Here is a 20,395-nt window from a genome sequence, read left to right as displayed (position 1 = left end):
TTGCTGAACCTGTTGTGTATGTTCTCCCCTCCCTCCAGACCCAGGTGGGTCGCTTCGCCCCCCAGTTCTCAGGCTACCAGCAGCAGGACTCTCACGAGCTGCTGGCCTTCCTGTTGGATGGTCTACACGAAGACCTGAACCGCATCAGGAAGAAACCCTACATCCTGCTCAAAGATGCTGAGGGCAGGCCTGACAAGGTCTGTTACTGCTAGCTTGCTGTCACTCTTTATTTTATTAGTTTAGTTTCATTCGCTTTACAATTTGTCAGGGACCATGCACAACAAATACATTGCACCATAGCTACAGTACACAGCTGGGCAAATTGTTGTCTGTGGTCCCAGGTAGTCTTGCTCTCTCTGGCACTCAACACTCATTCAGTTGTTGTTGTGCGTTGATTGTTCAAATGGAAATCTTTATCTTTAAAGCCACAATCTTGAGTTTGGTGTTTCAGCCAAATGAGGCATTTATATTCAAGAATCAATGGGTATATCATTCATTTTAATGACCAATTGAATGGCAGGAAATATGCCAGATCCTTGGCCAACTCTATAACCTCATTATCGACTCTGTAGCCAATGTGTTTCTGAAGGAGAACCAGCCGCAGTGGGAACAGAGTTCACACCTCCAGTCACTCCACTGTGTCATTTTAGTCTGTTGAAATGGTGTCTCATAGCCTTGAGACATGGCTGTAACAACCATTATTATAGTTTATAGTCTGTCTCGGCTATGTTTCTGATGGCATTGCTTTTCTTCCCTTCTGTAAGACTGTAGGCATGTATCTAGAGTAAAACTATTGATAAAAACAGTGTACCACTCCGTAGTGTTCTCTTGGTTTATGTCAAAATGGTATCTCCGCCATATCCCTCCCCTCTGTGTGACGACTGTAGGTGTTTGCCAAGGAGTTTTGGGAATAGTTGTACCACCACACACTCCATGTGTCCCTTCACCGCATATCTAAATAGTTTGAGTCTTTCCCTTCTCCTCTGTGTAACTGTATGTCGTGGCTGAGGAGAAAAGCAAAACCAGTAGTGGGAATAAACGCTATCATAGTACTATACCTCCTCCAGACACTCCATTATTGATATTTCACCCTTTGTCAAAAATGGTTCCTCATTATCTTCCCTCCCCTCTGTGTGTCTGTAGGTGGTGGCCGAGGAGGCGTGGGAAAACCACATCAAAAGGAACGACTCCATCATCGTGGACATCTTCCATGGCCTCTTCAAGTCCACCCTGGTGTGCCCCGTCTGCGCCAAGGTCTCCGTCACCTTTGACCCCTTCTGCTACCTGACGCTGCCGCTGCCCATGAAAAAGGAGCGCACTCTGGAGGTCTACCTGGTCAGGCTGGACCCCCTGGCCAGACCCACACAGGTAACTACAGTATCTGGGTTGTATTCATTAGTGCACACTGTAGCAAAAGCTTTTACAACTGAAAACAAAAACGAATGTTCCTTATTGGATAGCACCTCCCCGTTTTGGCCTGTTTGCTTCTGTTTTGTACCTAGTGAAAATGACTAATGTCATTCTGGACACCCTGACCAAACCCACACAGGTACAAAGCTGTTACCGCCTACCTAGAAATTAGTCATCCTTCACATATAGTCACCCACAATATTCTCTGCTCTTTAATGGATATCCTCTGAAGTGGATTTGAGTATTTGTAATCAGCTTATGCTCTGAATAGGGACAGATGGAAACTGGAGGGAGGTCCTTTTTATCAATACATTTTGAAGGCTTGGTGTATATTTAATGAATCTGCAGCTATTCATTCTTCATGGGGTTTGGGAAATTCTGCTCCTGCGGATTAAGTTATGAGTTAATCTTAGGACCCTGGCTAAATGGCCATTTGTCTTTCTCTTTGTTTCAGTATAAACTGACCGTGCCCAAGGTGGGCTACATATCAGACCTCTGTACTTCGCTCTCCACTCTATCTGGTGTCCCTGCTGAGAAGGTATGATACACACACACACACACACACACACACACACACACACACACACACACACACACACACACACACACACACACACACACACACAAACACACACACACACACACACACACACACACACACACACACACACACACACACACACACACACACACACACACACACACACACACACACACACACACACACACACACACACACACACACACACGAACGTCTAAATAGAGGGTAAATTAAAAATGTACACTCTGGAATGGTGTACAGTGCATTCGGAAAGTATTCAGGACCCTTCACTTTTTCCAGATTTAGTTTTTCCTTATCAATCTACACACAATACCCCATAATGACAGTGAACACAGTTTTTGGGAAATTTCAGCAAATGTATTACAAATAAAAAACAGATACCTTATTTGAATAAGAATTCAGACCCTTTGCTATGAGACTCGAAGTTGAACTGATTCAATTTATCATCCTTATGATTTTTCTACAACTTGGAGTCCACCTGTGGTAAATGCAATTGATTGGACATGATTTGGAAAGGCCCCATAGTTTACAGTGCATGTCAGAGCAAAAACCAAGCCATGAGGTCGAAGGAATTGTCCGTACAGGATTGTGTCGGCACAGATCTGGGGGATGGTACAAAAACATTTCCGCAGCATTGAAGGTCCCCAAAAACACAGTGGCCTCCATCATTCTTAAATGGAGGAAGTTTGGGACCACCAAGAGTCTTCCTAGAGCTGGCCGCCTGGCCAAACTGAGCAATCCGGAGAGAATGGCCTTGGAAGTGACCAAAAACCTGATGGTCACTCTGGCAGAGCTCCAGAGTTCCTCTGTGGAGATGGGAGAACCTTCCAGAAGGACAACCATCTCTGCAGCACGCCGCCAATCAGGCCTTTATGGTAGAGTGAACAGACGGAAGCCAATCCTCAGTAAAAGGTACATGACAGCCCGCCTGGAGTTTGCCAAAAGGCGCCTAAAGGACAAACAAGATTCTATGGTCTGATGAGACCAAACCCCCCAAACGCAAAGGTTCACCTTCCAACAGGACAATGACCTAAGCACACAGCCAAGACAACACAGGAGTGGCTTCGGGACAAGTCTCAATGTCCTTGAGTGGCTCAGCGAGAGCCCAGACTTGAACCCGATCAAACATCTCTGGAGAGACTTGAAAATAGCTGTGCAGCAACGCTCCCCATCCAACCTGACAGAGCTTGAGAGGATCTGCAGAGAAGAATTGGAGAAACTACCCAAAAACAAGTGTGCCAAGCTTGTAGCATCATACCCAAGAACACTCGAGGCTGTAATCGCTGCCAAAGGTGATTCAACAAAGTACTGAGTAAAGGGTCTGAAAACTTATGTAAATGTAATATTTAAATGTTTTATTTATATATTTGAAAAAAATCTAAATCTGTTTTTGCTTTGTCATTATTGGGTATTGTATGTAGATTGATGAGTAAAAAAAGCTATTTAATCAATTTTAGAATAAGGCTGTAACGTAACAAAATGTGGAAAAAGTCAAGGGGTCTGAATACTTCCCGAATGCACTATGTGTACTTAAGATGTTTTTATTTTCTTTCCAAATTCAGATGATTGTAACAGATATCTACAACCACCGGTTCCATCGTATCTTTGCCACCAATGAGAACCTCAGCAGCATCATGGAGAGGGACGACATCTATGTGTGAGTGTCAGATACAGACTTTTCTGATGAAGGTAGTTGGATGAAGCACTGTCTACTCTCCCTCAAGTGTTAGATCTGAGAAACCTGGGTCATATTCATTAGGCACCAAACAGAAGGGCATGGACTGAAACCAGAAGGGACTACCTGAACCTGTCCAATCTGAAACACTGTTTTCCCTTGCAAAACATTTTGCTACGTTATGCCCGAATGAATATGACCCTTAACTTACCAAAGATGCAAACATCTGCAACACATTCACCCTACCCTATAATTCTGTAGTTTTGAGGTGGCAGTGCATTTGATCTTAGTAACTAACTTAACATAGCATGCATCTGAGTGGGGTTTCTTTCCTTCTTGTCCAGACGAGAAAGAAACAAATCTGCACAGGTTCTCTTGTGCACCGTTCAACCAATCCAGTAAATATGGAGGAGGAGTTAAGATGGAGTGTCGCCTTGTTAACATCCAAAAATGGTAGTCACGTCACAGGCCAAACCGGATGCATCTGGTTGTGTCCTAGCCCGCAGAGGGTGGTTCTTAACTGACTTGCCATAGTAAATAAAGATTAAATTAATGGGGGGAAAAATAACTCTCCTTGTTGTACAGCTTTGAGGTGGCAGTGAACCGGCTGGAGGACACAGACTATGTGGTGATCCCAGTCCACCTTAGAGAAAAGTACAAGCAGTCCGGGTACAACCATACCTCCACTCCTCTGTTTGGCCAGCCCTTCCTCATCACCGTTCCCAGAACACTCAGCGAGGACAAGCTCTACAACATGCTGCTGCTACACCTCTGGTGGGTCACACTCACACACACGTGTTCTACAACAGTATTCATACCTTTACTCAGTACTTTGTTGAAACACCTTTAGCAGCGATTACAGCCTTGGGTCTTCTTGGGTATGACGGTACAAGCTTGGCACACCTGTATTTGGGGAGTTTCTCCGATTCTTCTCTACCAATCCGCTCAAACGGAGCGTCGCTACGCGGCTATTTTTAGGTCTCTCCAGAGATGTTCGATCAGGTTCAAGTCCGGTCTCTGGCTGGGCCACTCAAGGACATTCAGACACTTGTCCCGAAACCACTACTGCGTTGTCTTGGCTGTGTGCTTAGTCATTGTCCTGTTGGAAGGTGATCCTTCACCCCAGTCTGAGGTACTGAGTGCTCTGGAGTAGGCTTTCATCAAGTACTTTGCTCTTTTCATCATCTTTCCCTCGATCCTGACGCTCCCCGTCCAAACTGACAGAGCTTGAGAGGATCTGCAGAGAATAATGGGAGAAACTCCCCAAATGCAGGTGCTAAAACAAAGTACTGAGTAAAGGGTCTGAATACTTATGTAAATGTGATATTTAAGTTTTTGCTTTGTCATTATAGGGTGTATTGTGTTGATTGAGGAAAATAATACAATTTATTCCAAAAATCACATACATGCACTACAGCAAGCTTTACAACATGCTATTGCTACGCCTCTGGTGAGTAGGTAACCATCTCAGAAACTGCCATTAACTGCCCTTGTGCTCTGCGCTCTTGTTAATTACTTAGCCTAATTGTGACAGATGTTGATGTAAAAATGAATATATTAATACATTTGATTGGTCTTTTCATTGTTTCTAAGAAACCTTTTTAGTTTCTAGTGTAAACAAGGCTTTGACACAATGTCCCGATTTGTATGTTTTCTCATGAAATGTTTTCTGAGTACTAACAGCACTGAGGGTGGATGTTTCTTTCTTCGGGGGGAGCATATAAATGATGTTGAGCAGTTAGATGTTGTTGGACTATGTGTGTATGTTTTGAATGGGAACTGATTATATTAGTGTTTTGTGTTGTATGGTGCAGTCGGTTTGTGCGTTCTGTCGTTGAGGAGGAGGACACTGAGGAGACAACCCCTTCATCTAAACAACATATTGTCAATGGCAATGCTACCAATGGGGTCCTGGAGGAGGGCTCTCCCAGTACGTAACACACACACACGCTCAAACAGACACACTTACACATGCACACACCTGGGACTTTTCCTGAACAATGTGTTTGTTTCATATGATTGTGTTCTGTGTTCCCCTTTGATGTATTTTGTAATTGATGTGTAAATAGATGTGTAAATAGATATGTATAGTGTAATTGTTTTATTGATGTGTTCATGCAGGGCTCGCCTGCGAAAGAGACTATGGTCTCAGCATTAAATAAAGGTTAAATAAAAAATGTCACCCCTGTCGATAAAGCTATTCCAAAATCTGATCAGCTGATCCACTCCATTCCAGGCGAGATGGAGACTGATGAGCAGGATGGAGACGACGAATCCAGTCAGGACCAGGAGCTGCCCTCTGAGAATGACAACAGCCAATCAGAGGACTCTGTGGGTGGTGGGGACAACGAGCTGGAGAATGGGGTTGGTCCAGGGGGAGAGAACTCGGGGACCAAAGGTCACCAGAACCAAACGTCTATGACGATGGGGGAGAAGAAGAGATTGTTTACATTCCAGTTTAACAACATGGGCAAGACTGACTTCAGCTTAATCAAGGAGGAACCGCGGCACATCCGGTTCGACGAGGGACACCTCAGACTCAGTGGTAAGATGGGCATTTTACATATGTTACGCAGATGAAGTTGAAACCCTCCAATAAAGATAATAACATGGTAACATTCTAGTAACATTATACTTATTGTAAGCACAAAGCAGTGCCTCTACTAGTTCTTAATGCCCAATCCACCTTTCTTGTTCGGTTATATTCTCACCTTTACAATGAGTCTTTAAGGGTATATTGCTCTCTCTCTGTAACAGACCAGTCCTATCTCTCTTTGGACTGGGAACCAGAGGTCAAGAAAAAACACTTTGATGAGGGTATCACAGAGGTAAGGCTTTCTACTCTCCTCTAACACGAGAAACCATTTTACTTACACTACCCTCTGTATTTATTTGGACAGTGGAGATAAAATGTGAAAATATGGCCCTATACTCCAGCATTTTTTTATTTGAGATAAAATGTTTCATATAAGGGGTGACAGTACAGAATGTTACCTTTTTATTTGAGTGTATATTCATACATATGTTTTACCATTTAGAAAGGAAGTCACTGTGTATCTAGTCCCCCCATTGGAATACTTTTTTTCCCATAAGTATTTGGACAAATGAACTTATAGTGTATTAAAGTAGTCAGAAGTTTAGTATTTGGTCCCATATTCCTAGACTACATCAAGCTTGTGACTCTTCAAACTTGTTGGATGCATTTGCAGTTTGTTTTGGTTGTGTTTTGGATAATGTTTTGCCCAGTAGGAGCTGAATGGTGAATAATGTATTATCATTTTGGAGTCACTTTTATTGTAAATAAGAATAAATGTTTCTGAACACTTTTACATTTACATTTTTATTTTATTTTAATTGAACCTTTATTTAACTAGGCAAGTCAGTTAAGAGCAAATTCTTACTTACAATGACGGCCTGCGGGGATGGGGCTGTATTTTTATTTTTAAAAGACATGAATGTGAATGGTACCATGATTATGGATAATCATGAATATTGATACGTAAGAAAGTCACAGAGCCACAAAGATCATTATCCCCCAAAAAATATTAACCACCCCTGTTATTGGTAATGTTGAGGGGGGGGATGATTTGTGATATGTGACATTGATTGCTGTCGCCTGATATGAAATCAAAAACGCTGGAGTATAGAGCCAAATTTACAGTATACAGTACAGTGTACAGTATATCAATTCACGTCAGACTGTGTCTGTCCTTATGCATTCAAACTGAAACAGTGTTTCCCAAACCTTGTGTGCTAGTTTGTAGATCAAATAGTTAGAATGGCTGGAGGTATTTGAGGAGAGGCTTGGAAAACACTGTTGTAGAATTAATGTCTCTCTTTAAGCCTTGGATGGTAATAATACTGTACTAAATAAGTAATAACAAATCTCACTGTCTGTGAACAGGACTTTGAGAAGCATGAGAGCATGGAGTATAAGCCTCAGAAGAAAGCCTTCTTCAAACTGAAAGACTGCATCGAGCTGTTCACCACCAAAGAGAAGCTCGGAGCTGAGGACCCATGGTGAGACTTAACTTCATATTGTCAAGGCTAATAAAGAAAATAATGAACATTTAAAAGAATAGTTCTCTCAAAATAAATATTAACATGTTTTAACATGATATTAATCTCCATTAACCCAGAACTAAAATCTTCTGTAATTTGGGTTGATGCGTAATTTATCCTGGCTGTCTCAGGTACTAAGAAAGTATATGCTTTTTTTTTTTAATTGTCACATAAAATATAATAATGAATTAATCTATCCCAGGTACTGTCCAAACTGCAAGGAGCACCAGCAGGCCACTAAGAAGCTAGACCTGTGGTCTCTGCCTCCAGTCCTGGTGGTCCATCTGAAACGCTTCTCCTACAGCAGATATATGAGGGACAAGCTGGATTCACTAGTCGACTTCCCACTCAGGTACGGTTTTGACCAGATTAATTAATTAGATACTTTTCTGTCAAAGTTTATGAACAAGTATAATTGTGTAAATTAAAAACATTCAGCTGTTTCCCTGTGGCTTAAAGGGATGCTTCTGGATTTTTGTCTACTTCCCCGGTGTCCGATGAACTTGTGGATACAATTTTTATGTCTCTGCGAGCAGTTTGAAGGAAGTTGCTGACCTGCATGCCCATACACTTCGTCATTGTGCTGACGCTAGTTAGCATTGGCTCACAAAACTACCTCCTTCATACAGGACACAGACATAAAAATGGTATCCACAAGTTCATCTGACTCTGTGGAACTAGTTAAAGGTTAAAGGGCCTCATTGCCTAAATCACTTATACAAATGTTAAATATCTCTTGAAGAGAAAACAAGGAATTCTCCCCCTCATGAATGGTTCTTTGTGTGATTTTTTTTTTTTTTTTGTCCAGTGACATGGAAATGTCAGAGTTCCTGATCGACCCGAATGCTGGTCCCTGTCGCTACGATCTTATTGCGGTCTCCAACCACTATGGAGGCATGGGAGGAGGACACTGTAAGTCTGAATTTAAGTATTTTTATTTGACAATTTAGTCATAAACACTAGAAGCGTAATGTGAATTTGAATGTAATGTGTATTCAAAATTGTAAATTCAGACATTGCTAGCCATGGTCTTATTAGAGTTGATTCAAACAAGGAAGTTGAATCAACAGTCTTAATTCCATGCTTGCTTTCAGCAGACAAATGCTCATCTTCTCATCTTATCTTTGGGACACTTAGATACTGCTTATGCGAAGAACAAGGATGATGACAAGTGGTACAACTTTGACGACAGCAGTGTCTCTCCAGCCAACGAAGATCAGATAGTGGTGAGTTCCATAGTCTTCTAACATCTTGTCAGATACACAGCACTGCCCAGTGTGAATTGAATGTGCACTTCATATATGTATATATGTGTGTGTGTGTGTGTGTGTGTGTGTGTGTGTGTGTGTGTGTGTGTGTGTGTGTGTGTGTGTGTGTGTGTGTGTGTGTGTGTGTGTGTGTGTGTGTGTGTGTGTGTGTGTGTGTGTGTGTGTGTGTGTGTGTGTGTGTGTGTGTGTGTTCAGTCCAAAGCAGCGTACGTGCTGTTCTACCAGCGCCAGGACACAGTGAAGGGAACAGGCTACTTTAATCTGGACCGAGAGGAGGAGAGAGAGGAGGAGGCGGAGGAGAAAAGAGAAGGGAAGGAGGAGAGGAAGAGCGTCGCCTCATCCCAGGGAGCCTCTGCTTCAGTTCAGAGCGACGAAGAGGATGTCAACGACAATGTCACCATGAAAACCAAATGAGCTGGAGAAACGGAGACAGAGTGAGAGACAATAATATCCATCCTAAGCCATATCGACAGACACAGAGCAGTGTGCCAGGCCTGAGGCTGATCTCTGACACCATCCAGGCCTACAATGAGTGGGCTACCAGGGGAAACTAACCACTGAGAAGTTTGTTAGTGCTGGAACACCGAAGCAACATTACTAAAGAAATCAGGGCCTATAGTTGTCTGTGGTCCGTCCGATCGGTCTTATTCGGGTCGCAGTGATTCTCCTCCATGTCCATTCTACATGAATCATTCACTCTGGAGGAAAAATATGTCAAGCTCTGTTCTGATTCTGAACAGTGACATCATACTGAAATCGAATGGATCCATTAGAAGTGTTAGGAAGGCCAGAGTTCGGTTCATCATAGTATCAAACACAGAATGTCACAGTGCAGTGGTGTCACTGCTTTGGCGCTTCGAACCGATACTCCCTCTCTCCCACCCACCTGCTTTAATTTTGTTATGTTTTTATATTTCTGAGAGAGCAATGCATTGGCATACCATTATTTTTAAGCTAGGCCTTGTAAATATTGTTTTTGAATGAACACTGAATTATTATTATTATTAAGTTTTCATGATGCGCTGAAACCTTTTTGGGGATTCTTCCTTACACTTTTATTTTGTTGCACAGTCACCTGCACTCCCATTTTTTTGTTTTTATAATGAATTGTATATTAGTGCCACGTACTGCAATTGTTTTACAAATTACTCTGAGCCAAGGTCTTCTCAGTTAAAACGCTTTGAATGCTGCCTTTAAACACTGTGGTCAACAGAACACGCATCCACACATAGTGACTGCTCTGTGTAGATTAGGAGTGCTGATCTAGGATCATTTTCAACCTTTATGATCATAATGAATAAGGTTATATGGACAGGGGGGACCTGATCCTAGATCAGCCCTCCTACTCTGCTTTGTGTATGTGAGGAGGAAGAAGTAGAGCAAAATACATTTCATAATGTAAAACAGCCAAACTAGTCATGTGGTGAACTTTCATTTTAGACACACAACTAATGTACACAATATGAGCCTTGTGATTAAGTTTTTATTCTGCTGGTCACTACAGTAAGTATCCTCCAAGCCGCATGAAGCCAAGGCAAAGGTCCAGAAACAACCCTTAAACCCCTAGACACTTTTGTAGATCTGAAATTATCAGATGGGGATGAGAAATGGGGCGAAAAATTCACCTTACCTGTCACATGACAAGGTGGAGCTACTACCATATTGCTTACATCCAATTCTTTCAGATCTTCATAAGTGATTAGGAGATGTGTTTGCTTAGAAGGTAAGGGCTTTTCTGGGATGGACCCACCTCTTAGGCTTTATGTTGCGTTACTAGCTTTACACGGCTTCTTGAGCCTCTCCTCCACTACCTGCTCCTTCTAGAGGCTTTTTGAGATTATGAATATTGGTGATACATTAGATTTCTGTCTCTTGGTTGGATCACCTCAGCCTTAACTCTTAATCTCAGATTGTAGCCTTTAGCATATTATTACATCAAGTTGTCTGTGCATGGCCCCGAAACACAAACACACGCGCACCTACACTTAAACAGGACACCGATACGAGCTGAAACTCATTCCTACACTCACAGGAACACTTATGTACACACCCTCACACCCTATCTTTGCTGTCCCCAATAGAAACATCCATGAATAGCGACCGCTGCTACCGGAAATCAACCAATTAAAAATATTTTTAAAAATCAAACACGAGAGCCGGAATGTATGCTGAATGACTGACTTGAACTGATCCACTTGTAAGGCCATTTTTTTTTGTGCCTCTTCTTGTCTTGCTTTGGTTAAATGTGAGGGGGGAACTAGTAGGGGGTTCATTACCTTTGATAGAAATACCTGGGTACTGCTGTATGTGTCCTCTCTTCCAAGGGAAAATAATGCTTCATTGTGGTTGGTGTGTGGAGTAGGGTCTTTCTCTCTAGAGAGTGGGAGGGATGGGTGGATGGTTGAATTACTGATCAGCCTGAGTGGGTGAGATGTGGTGATTGCATATAGCATATATAGTACTGTACATAAGAGTTCACTCTGTGAGTGCACATTTGATAACATTTATTTATTTATATGGAAGCATTTAAAAAATAATAAAAAATATATTTAAAGACCTTGGCATGATCGAAGATGTAATGGGGATTTGGGTTCATAGACCACAAATTCAGGGTTTTGTCTGAAATGGCGCCCTATACTGCATAGAGCTCTCGTCAAAAGTAGTGCCCTATATAGGGAATAGGGTGCCATTTGGGAGAGGCAGAATTCTTACCTGTGCATTTCTCTTCTGGGGGATTGGATCTTTTTGACAGGATGTTCTATTGTTCTGATTTTTTTTGTAAAGGTGAATATATTCAGGCATCCTTTGCATGACATGGGGGTTTCCAGGTTTGGCTGCGCTTGAGTTCACTTGGGTTTACATTTGAAATGTGCATGTATATTTACACACAAACTTCAATAAAGTTGTGTAAAGCCTAGAACTCTTTTTTTTCTTCTGTAAACTATTCGGATTTTCCAACCTTAAGGTTGTGTAGGCTATATATTTAACTTGATTGGTAATGACTCGGATTGGGTGTTCGTGCCCTCGAGAGGTAAATGTATAACACAGGAGCATTCCTGGCTCAACCAAGAAATTGGAAATAGAGGCCCTCTTGTGGCTGAAGCTGGACCATGACTGGCTATTATGGCCTATTCTTACTATACTAAAACATCTTTTGTCCGAGGTTCTGAGGTGTTGAAGCTCAGCACAAACATAGATGACCATTTTGTCTGACTGACTTGCTTATCCATTAGAGACTTCTTCAGAATTGGTCTTTTTGCATTTTAGAATTTCACCCAAAATCGCAATGGCCAACATTTTGCGCATGAATTGAAATACTACCTTTCCTAATACCCAATACGAATGGAGCTGTTCTTTACGCCCAGTCTGACGTTTCCCTGCGAATTGGATCCACAGTTGATCGCATACTACTCATTCCCTTTCCACACGGATCGCGGAAAGGAGCTGGAACACACTGACAGAGTATGCGGCAACTTGCGCAAGACCGAGCTGCAACTTGCGCAAGACCGAGCTGCGCGCGCGTGTATTTTTCTTAAAAGCTCGACTGCACAGATAATTGTTCTGCCTTTATTTTTTTCTTGACAAAGGACATGGGGAGATGGCTGTCTGCTACTTGCGCCGACTATACGGTGTACGCACAAGACAATATTGCGTTGCTGGGCTGGATCAACCAATCACAATTATAAGGTTGTGTGTATGCCATTTAACTGTTCGTAATTATTGGATTATGATAAAGCTTTGTCGTAAAGTATTAGGCTATAGTGGTATTCAATATTCTCCCTGTATTAATTCCTACGGTCTGTAAAATGTCACATCTTTCATTCGAGACCGCTGCTACGCTGTGTAGCCTAGGTCTAAAACGAGAACTTGGCCGAGACATGATGCAATGTCCAGCCAAGTCATTTTAGGGGAAGGGCAGTGAAATCAGGAGATGGGGACTTGGGTGGGGATTCAATTGCGTTTTATGCATGGGAAGTGTTTAACGATACAGATACTGTATATGACCGCGCCATCGTGGAACAGTTCATTCATATGGTCATTCTGAACCGTTTGTACAGGAGGCAGACACACGGATGACACCGCTGGTTCGTTCCTTTCCGCTGTGCTCCGGCTGAGGTAGTCGTTTGTGCTGTTGGTCGGGTTGTGACATGGCCTGCTGTGGAGATAACTGCGCAAACTACTGCCTTGCCGGAGCTGGTGATATGCACATCAAGAAACCTGGATTAGAGCAAGAACTAGAGCAAAAACATGTTTGGATAGACCGATCCAAACTACTTTTTTGGCATTCTGAGTAACTGGATTTGTGCTGTTGTAATTTAATTACCATTCAATTAGGCCTATGTGTGTCATTTTTTGGGCATATTAATGACAGAAGTGTTAGCCTATAGTTACTTTTGTATATATAGTGTATGTGGACACCCCTTCAAATTGTCTGTCCTCGGTTGCAACACTCATTACTGAGTTCCAAACTGCCTCTGGAAGCAATGTCAGCATAAGAACTGCTCATCGGGAGCTTCATGAAACGGGTTTCCATGGCCGAGCAGCCGCACACAAACCTAAGATCACCATGCGCAATGCCAAGTGTTGGCTGGAGTAGTGTAAGGCTCTCCGCCTTTGGACTATGGACCATCTGGCAGTCCGACAGACAAATCTGGCTATGGGGGATGCCAGGAGAATGCTAACTGCCCCAAATGCAAAGTGCCAATTGTAAAGTTTGGTTGAGGAATAATGGTCTGGGGCTGTTTTTCATGGTTCGGGCTAGGCCTCTTAGTTCCAGTGAAGGGAAATCTTAACGCTACAGCAACAATGACATTATAGACAATTCTGTGCTTCCAATTTTGTGGTAACAGTTTGGTGAAGGCCCTTTCCTGTTTCAGCATTTTGTTATATATATTTTTTTACCTTTATTTTACTAGGCAAGTCAGTTAAGAACAAATTCTTATTTTCAATGATGGCCTAGGAACAGTGGGTTAACTGCCTGACAATGCCCTTCCCAGAAGAGTGGAGTCTGTTATAGCAGCAGAGGGGAGACCAACTCCATATTAATGGCCATGATTTTGGAATGAGATGTTTGACGAGCAGGAGTCCACATACTTCTGGTCATGTAGTGTAGGTAGTTGTCATCATCACCACCAGCTTGAGCACTTGTTTTTTTTAATCCATTCTAAATAAAGAAAAAATCATTCACCCAGGGGCTCTTAGTTGTTAATGTAAAAGCAATACTACTACTAGCCCTACTACATATCAAATAACTTTTTTTACAGATTACAGAGACAATCCTGCCAGCGCATAGCATGGTCTCCGAGTAGGCATAACATAGCAAATGTAAATCTGGGACACTCAAAATAGTATGATATGTAACCATGCCAATTGACTGATGCTTATAAGGCAAAAATGGTGGGGGGGGGACAGGTAAGACACACACACACACACTTCAAGGTGCACAGTGTTTTCATATTCCAATTAGAGTAAGTAGGGGTCTCCAGCCTGTCTTTTAAAAAAAATGGATGCATCTAAATGCATTTAAAGTAATACATATAACGAAGAAAACAAACTTTCTGTTTTAGGTGATATACCCGACATAAAATAATTTTCACCGTTTTGCTGCAGCAATCACTTGCAAAAGTATTCATCCTCCTTGGTGTTTTCTTATTTTGTTGTATTACAACCTGTAATTTAAATGGATTTTTATTTGGATTTCATGTAATGGGCATACACAAAATAGTCCAAATATTTTCAAAAATTATTTAAAAATAATGGAAAAGTGGTGTGTTGTATATGTGTTCACCCCCTTAGATTTCAGACAGGTGGACTTTATTTAACTAATTATGTGACTTCTGAATGTAATTTCTTGCACCAGATCCTATTTAGGGGCTTCAAAGTGTCACATGATCTCAGTATATATACACCTGTTCTGAAAGGCCACAGAGTCTGCATCACCACTAAGCAAGCGGCACCATGAAGACCAAGGAGCTCTCCAAACAGGTCAGGACAAAGTTGAGGAGAAGTACAGATCAGGGTTGGGTTATAAAAGAAGTATCCAAAACTTAGATCATTCCACGGAGCACCATTAAATCCATTATTAAAAAATGGAAAGTATATGGCACCACAACAAACCTGCCAAGAGAAGGCTGCCCAACAAAACTCAGACCAGGCAAGGAGGGCATTAATCAGAGGGGCAACAAAGAGACCAAAGATAACCCTGAAGGCGCTGTCCATAGGACCACTAAGCTGTACACGCCACAGAGCTGGGCTTTACGGAAGAGTGGCCAGATAAAGGCCATTGCTTAAAGAAAAAAATAAGCAAACACGTTTGTTGTTCGCCAAAAGACGTGTGAGACTCCCCAAACATATGGAAGAAGGTACTCTGGTCAGATGAGACAAAAAAAAAATGTTTTTTGGCCAACAAGGAAAACGCTCTGTCTGGTGCAAACCCATCTCTCATCACCCCGAGAACAACATCCCCACAGTAAAGTATGGTGGTGGTAGCATCATGCTGACCAGCATCATCGGCATGGCCTGGGAAACTGGTCAGAATTGTAGGAATGATGGATGGTGCTACATACAGGGAAATTCTTGAGGAAAACCTGTTTGTCTTCCAGAAATTTGAGACTGGGACGGAGGTTCACCTTACAGCAGGACAATGATCCTAAGCGTCCTGCTAAAGCAAAACTCGAGTGGTTTAAGGGGAAACATTTAAATGTCTTGGAATGGCCTAGTCAAAGCCCAGACCTCAATCCAATTGAGAATCTGTGGTATGACTTAAAGATTGCTGTACACCAGCGGAACCCATCCAACTTGAAGGGGCTGGAGCAGTTTTGCCTTGTCGAATGGGCAAAAATCCCAGTGGCTAGATGTGCCAAACTCATAGAGACATACCCCAAGAGACTTGCAGCTGTAAATGCTGTAAAAGGTGTCTCTAGAAAGTATTGACTTTGGGGGGGTGAATAGTTTTCAGTTTTTTTGTCTTGTTTGTTTCACAAGAGAAAATTATTTTGCCGCTTCAAAGTTCAAATCTTCATTTTGTGTAAATCAAATGATACAAACCCCCTAAAAATCTATTTTAATTCCAGGTTGTAAGGCAACGAAATAGGGAAAATGTGAAGAGGAGTAAATACTTTCACAAGCCACACAACATTCACTCATCATCAGGACTGAATCCCCTCCATGTCCAAACCCCTCTGACAATTACCTGTTAGAGCAATATTGACTTGGTATGTTGATTTTACTCTCCTCAAGAAGAAGTGGGAATGCAAAGAGCAATGGCATTGATTTGTTTTTGTGCCTCAGTGCCATTTTAATGCCACTTCAGATTGATTGATTTGGACTGAAACTTAATGCTTTCTGGAACTATTGATTTCTGGCCAGGGCTGTTAACAGTCTCAGGTCCCAATAGACGTATCTTGCATTATTAGAGGACAAGACACATATTTTGGGTTCAAGTGTTCACATTTAATTATTTTTCTTATTCTCTGAAAAAAAACACAAGGTAAAACATTTCCCCAAAGTCGTCATTGCACATAAATACATACCATAAACATTTACAAATATTATTTGACTGAAATGACCTATAGTTTACAAAATAAAGGTGTAGGAGGGTAAAATAAATTAGATTAGTCAAATTGTCATCAAAATGTGTAGCGTTTCACCACGCTCCTTAATTTGTTCCGAGAAATACACAGACATTCTTCAATCTTCTCATCACCAGGGAATGGCCTCAATTCCAGTCCCTTTCATTATCAGTCACATGGATGAGTGTAGGTTTGAGAGATGATTTGGAACAAAACAACAGCAACTGGTAGGCTACTAAAATATACAGCAACAGGAGAGGCAAATATAGCCTGGTACCAGCCCAGTTTGTGCTTTATAACCAACTCCACTGCCGTTTAAGCAACAGTTTATGGCATACAAAGACTGACAGAGGACTTGGATTTAAAAAAAACATACAAATCTGCTACCAGGCTAGGTTAAATATATCTGATACAAAGTAATAATGTCAAAATGCACTTTTCGTTTCATACCCTATGGTTTGACTCTATTGTTCTACTCTAGAAAGTGTACAAATTCATAACAAACAAATACTTCATATCAAATAGTCCAAATAGCCTTCAGCAATGTATTAATTCCAGTACAGCTATTATATTTTTTACTTCCAAACTACCAAAAACTTGAGTTGGCCTCCATGCACAGGTGTGGGTGGCACAGTCTTCATTCTTTCTTCCCATTCATCTAGTAGTTAAGGCTTAACACATTAACTATAAATTCATACCACATAGTTAAGTATGAACAATCCATAAATAGGTTACAACTTAAGTTATATTACAGTACGTTAGTCAGTCTTTCTGGACACTTTGGGATAATAAATACAATACTGCATATCCAACTTCCACACTTTCCAAGTGTGATCACTTTCTTTGAAAACCCCATTCCTAGAAATACCCCCAGAAAACATACAAAAATAAAAATATATTGTGGATCATGTTTTAGTCACTCAAAAGGATATTTGACATGGGAATCAGAATGATTGTTCAGGACTTTAAATCATGTTTTTTATTGTAATGGTTTATATGCAGTGGGGGAAAAAAGTATTTAGTCAGCCACCAATTGTGCAAGTTCTCCCACTTAAAAAGATGAGAGATGCCTGTAATTTTCATCATAGGGACACTTCAACTATGACAGACAAAATGAGAAAACAAAATCCAGAAAATCACATTGTAGGATTTTTAATGAATTTATTTGCATATTATGGTGGAAAATAAGTATTTGGTCACCTACAAACAAGCAAGATCCCTGGCTCTCACAGACCTGTAACTTCTTCTTTAAGAGGCTCCTCTGTCCTCCACTCGTTACCTGTATTAATGGTACCTGTTTGAACTTGTTATCAGTATAAAAGACACCTGTCCACAACCTCAAACAGTCACACTCCAAACTACACTATGGCTAAGACCAAAGAGCTGTCAAAGGACACCAGAAACAAAATTGTAGACCTGCACCAGGCTGGGAAGACTGAATCTGCAATAGGTAAGCAGCTTGGTTTGAAGAAATCAACAATGGGAGCAATTATTAGGAAATGGAAGACATACAAGACCACTGATAATCTCCCTCGATTTGGGGCTCCACGCAAGATCTCACCCCGTGGGGTCAAAATGATCACAAGAATGGTGAGCAAAAATCCCAGAACCACACTGGGGGACCTAGTGAATGACCTGCAGAGAGCTGGGACCAAAGTAACAAAGCCTACCATCAGTAAAACACTACACCGCCAGGGACTCAAAGCCTGCAGTGCCAGACGTGTCCCCCTGCTTAAGCCAGTACATGTCCAGGCCCGTCTGAAGTTTGCTAGAGAGCATTTGGATGATCCATAAGAAGATTGGGAGAATGTCATATGGTCAGATGAAACCAAAATAGAACCTTTTGGTAAAAACTCAACTCGTCATGTTTGGAGGACAAAGAATGCTGAGTTGCATCCAAAGAACACCATACCTACTGTGAAGCATGGGGGTGGAAACATCATGCGTTGGGGTTGTTTTTCTGCAAAGGGACCAGGACGACTGATCCGTGTAAAGGAAAGAATGAATGGGGCCATGTATCGGGAGATTTTGAGTGACAACCTCCTTCCATCAGCAAGGGCATTGAAGATGAAACGTGGCTGGATCTTTCAGCATGACAATGATCCCAAACACACCGCCCGGGCAACGAAGGAGTGGCTTCGTCAGAAGCATTTCAAGGTCCTGGAGTGGCCTAGCCAGTCTCCAGATCTCAACCCCATAGAAAATCTTTGGAGGGAGTTGAAAGTCTGTGTTGCCCTGCAACAGCCCCAAAACATCACTGCTCTAGAGGAGATCTGCATGGAGGAATGGGCCAAAATACCAGCAACAGTGTGTGAAAACCTTATGAAGACTTACAGAAAATGTTTGACCTCTGTCTTTGCCAACAAAGGGTATATAACAACGTATAGAAATACACTTTTGTTATTGACCAAATACTTATTTTACACCATAATTTGCAAATAAATTCATAAAAAATCAAACAATGTGATTTTCTGGATTTTTTTTCTAATTTTGTCTGTCATAGTTGAAGTATCCTATGATGAAAATTACAGGCCTCAACTTTACTGACAGTTCTTGAAAAAAGCCTACAGTTGAAGTCGGAAGTTTACATACACCTTAGCCAATTACATTAAACTCAATTTTTTACAATTCCTGACATTTAATCCTCGTAAAAATTCCCTGTCTTAGGTTAGTTAGGATCACCACTTTATTTTAAGAATGTGAAATGTCAAAATAATAGTAGAGAGAAGGATTTATTTCAGCTTTTATTTCTTTCATCACATTCCCAGCGGTTCAGAAGTTTACATACACTCAATTAGTATTTGGTAGCGTTGCCTTTAAATTGTTTAACCTGGGTCAAACGCTTCAGGTAGCCTTCCAAGTATGCTTGGGATCATTGTCCACTTGAAAGACCAATTTGCAACCAAGCTTTAACTTCCTGTCTGATGTTTGGAGATGTTGCCATTTATTGATGCCATCTATTTTGTGAAGTTCACCAGTCCTTCATGCAGCAAAGCACCCCCACAACATGATGCTGCCACCCCCCGTGCTTCACATTTGGGATGGTGTTTTCCTCCAAACATGACGATGCTCAACAGTTCTATTTTTGTTTAATCAGACCAGAGAACATTTCTCCAAAAAGTATGATCTTTGTCCCCATGTGCAGTTGCAAACCGTAGTCTGTTTCTTTTCGTGGCGGTTTTGGAGCAGTGGCTTCTTCCTTGCTGAGCGGCCTTTCAGGTTATGTGAATCAATATAGGACTCGTTTCACTGTGGATGTAGATACTTTTGTACCTGTTTCCTCCAGCATCTTCACAGGATCCTTTGCTGTTGTTCTGGTATTGACTTTTCGCACCAAAGTATGTTTCTCTAGGAGACAGAAGGCGTCTCCTTCCTGAGCGGTATGACGGCTGCGTGGTCCCATTGTGTTTATACTTACGTACTATTGTTTGTACAGATGAACGTGGTACCTTCAGGCGTTTGGAAATCACTCCCACACCCAAGGATGAACCAGACTTGTGGAGTTCTTTCAAAAAATGTTTGCCGGTCTTTGCTGATTTCTTTTGATTTTCCCATGATGCCAAGCAAAAAGGCACTGAGTTTGAAGGTAGGCCTTGAAATACATCCACAAGTACACCTCCAATTGACTCAAATGATGTCAATTAGCCTATCAGAAGCTTCTAAAGACATTACATACTTTTCTGGAATTTTCCAAGCTGGTTAAAGGCACAGTCAACTTAGTGTATGTAAACGTCTGACCCACTGGAATTGTGATACAGTGAATTAAGAGTGAAATAATCTGTCTGTAAACAATTGTTGGAAAAATGACTTGTCATGCACAAAGTAGATGTCCTAATCGACTTGCCAA

General features: G+C 41.6%; 1 protein-coding gene across 5 annotated transcripts in view; it reads left to right on the top strand.

The window, feature by feature from the left end:
* Positions 1 to 11,894, top strand: part of LOC123994740 (ubiquitin carboxyl-terminal hydrolase 15-like) — a 36,977-nt gene extending 25,083 nt beyond the window's left edge. For all 5 annotated transcript variants that reach the window (XM_046297686.1, XM_046297684.1, XM_046297685.1 and 2 more), the window contains 13 exons: positions 39 to 197; positions 1,144 to 1,368; positions 1,865 to 1,948; positions 3,535 to 3,629; positions 4,233 to 4,421; positions 5,462 to 5,577; positions 5,884 to 6,192; positions 6,405 to 6,475; positions 7,552 to 7,667; positions 7,912 to 8,061; positions 8,518 to 8,621; positions 8,847 to 8,935; positions 9,173 to 11,894. In XM_046297686.1, coding sequence (XP_046153642.1) covers positions 39 to 197; positions 1,144 to 1,368; positions 1,865 to 1,948; positions 3,535 to 3,629; positions 4,233 to 4,421; positions 5,462 to 5,577; positions 5,884 to 6,192; positions 6,405 to 6,475; positions 7,552 to 7,667; positions 7,912 to 8,061; positions 8,518 to 8,621; positions 8,847 to 8,935; positions 9,173 to 9,391 — 1,926 coding nt within the window. In that variant the 3' untranslated portion in view covers positions 9,392 to 11,894. The remainder of the gene's footprint in view (positions 1 to 38; positions 198 to 1,143; positions 1,369 to 1,864; positions 1,949 to 3,534; positions 3,630 to 4,232; positions 4,422 to 5,461; positions 5,578 to 5,883; positions 6,193 to 6,404; positions 6,476 to 7,551; positions 7,668 to 7,911; positions 8,062 to 8,517; positions 8,622 to 8,846; positions 8,936 to 9,172) is intronic.
* The last annotated feature ends 8,501 nt before the right edge of the window (positions 11,895 to 20,395 follow it).

This window comes from Oncorhynchus gorbuscha, linkage group LG14 (genome assembly GCF_021184085.1).
Source record: "Oncorhynchus gorbuscha isolate QuinsamMale2020 ecotype Even-year linkage group LG14, OgorEven_v1.0, whole genome shotgun sequence".
Taxonomy (NCBI): Eukaryota; Metazoa; Chordata; class Actinopteri; order Salmoniformes; family Salmonidae; genus Oncorhynchus; species Oncorhynchus gorbuscha.
This window is presented reverse-complemented; position numbering and strand designations above follow the sequence as displayed.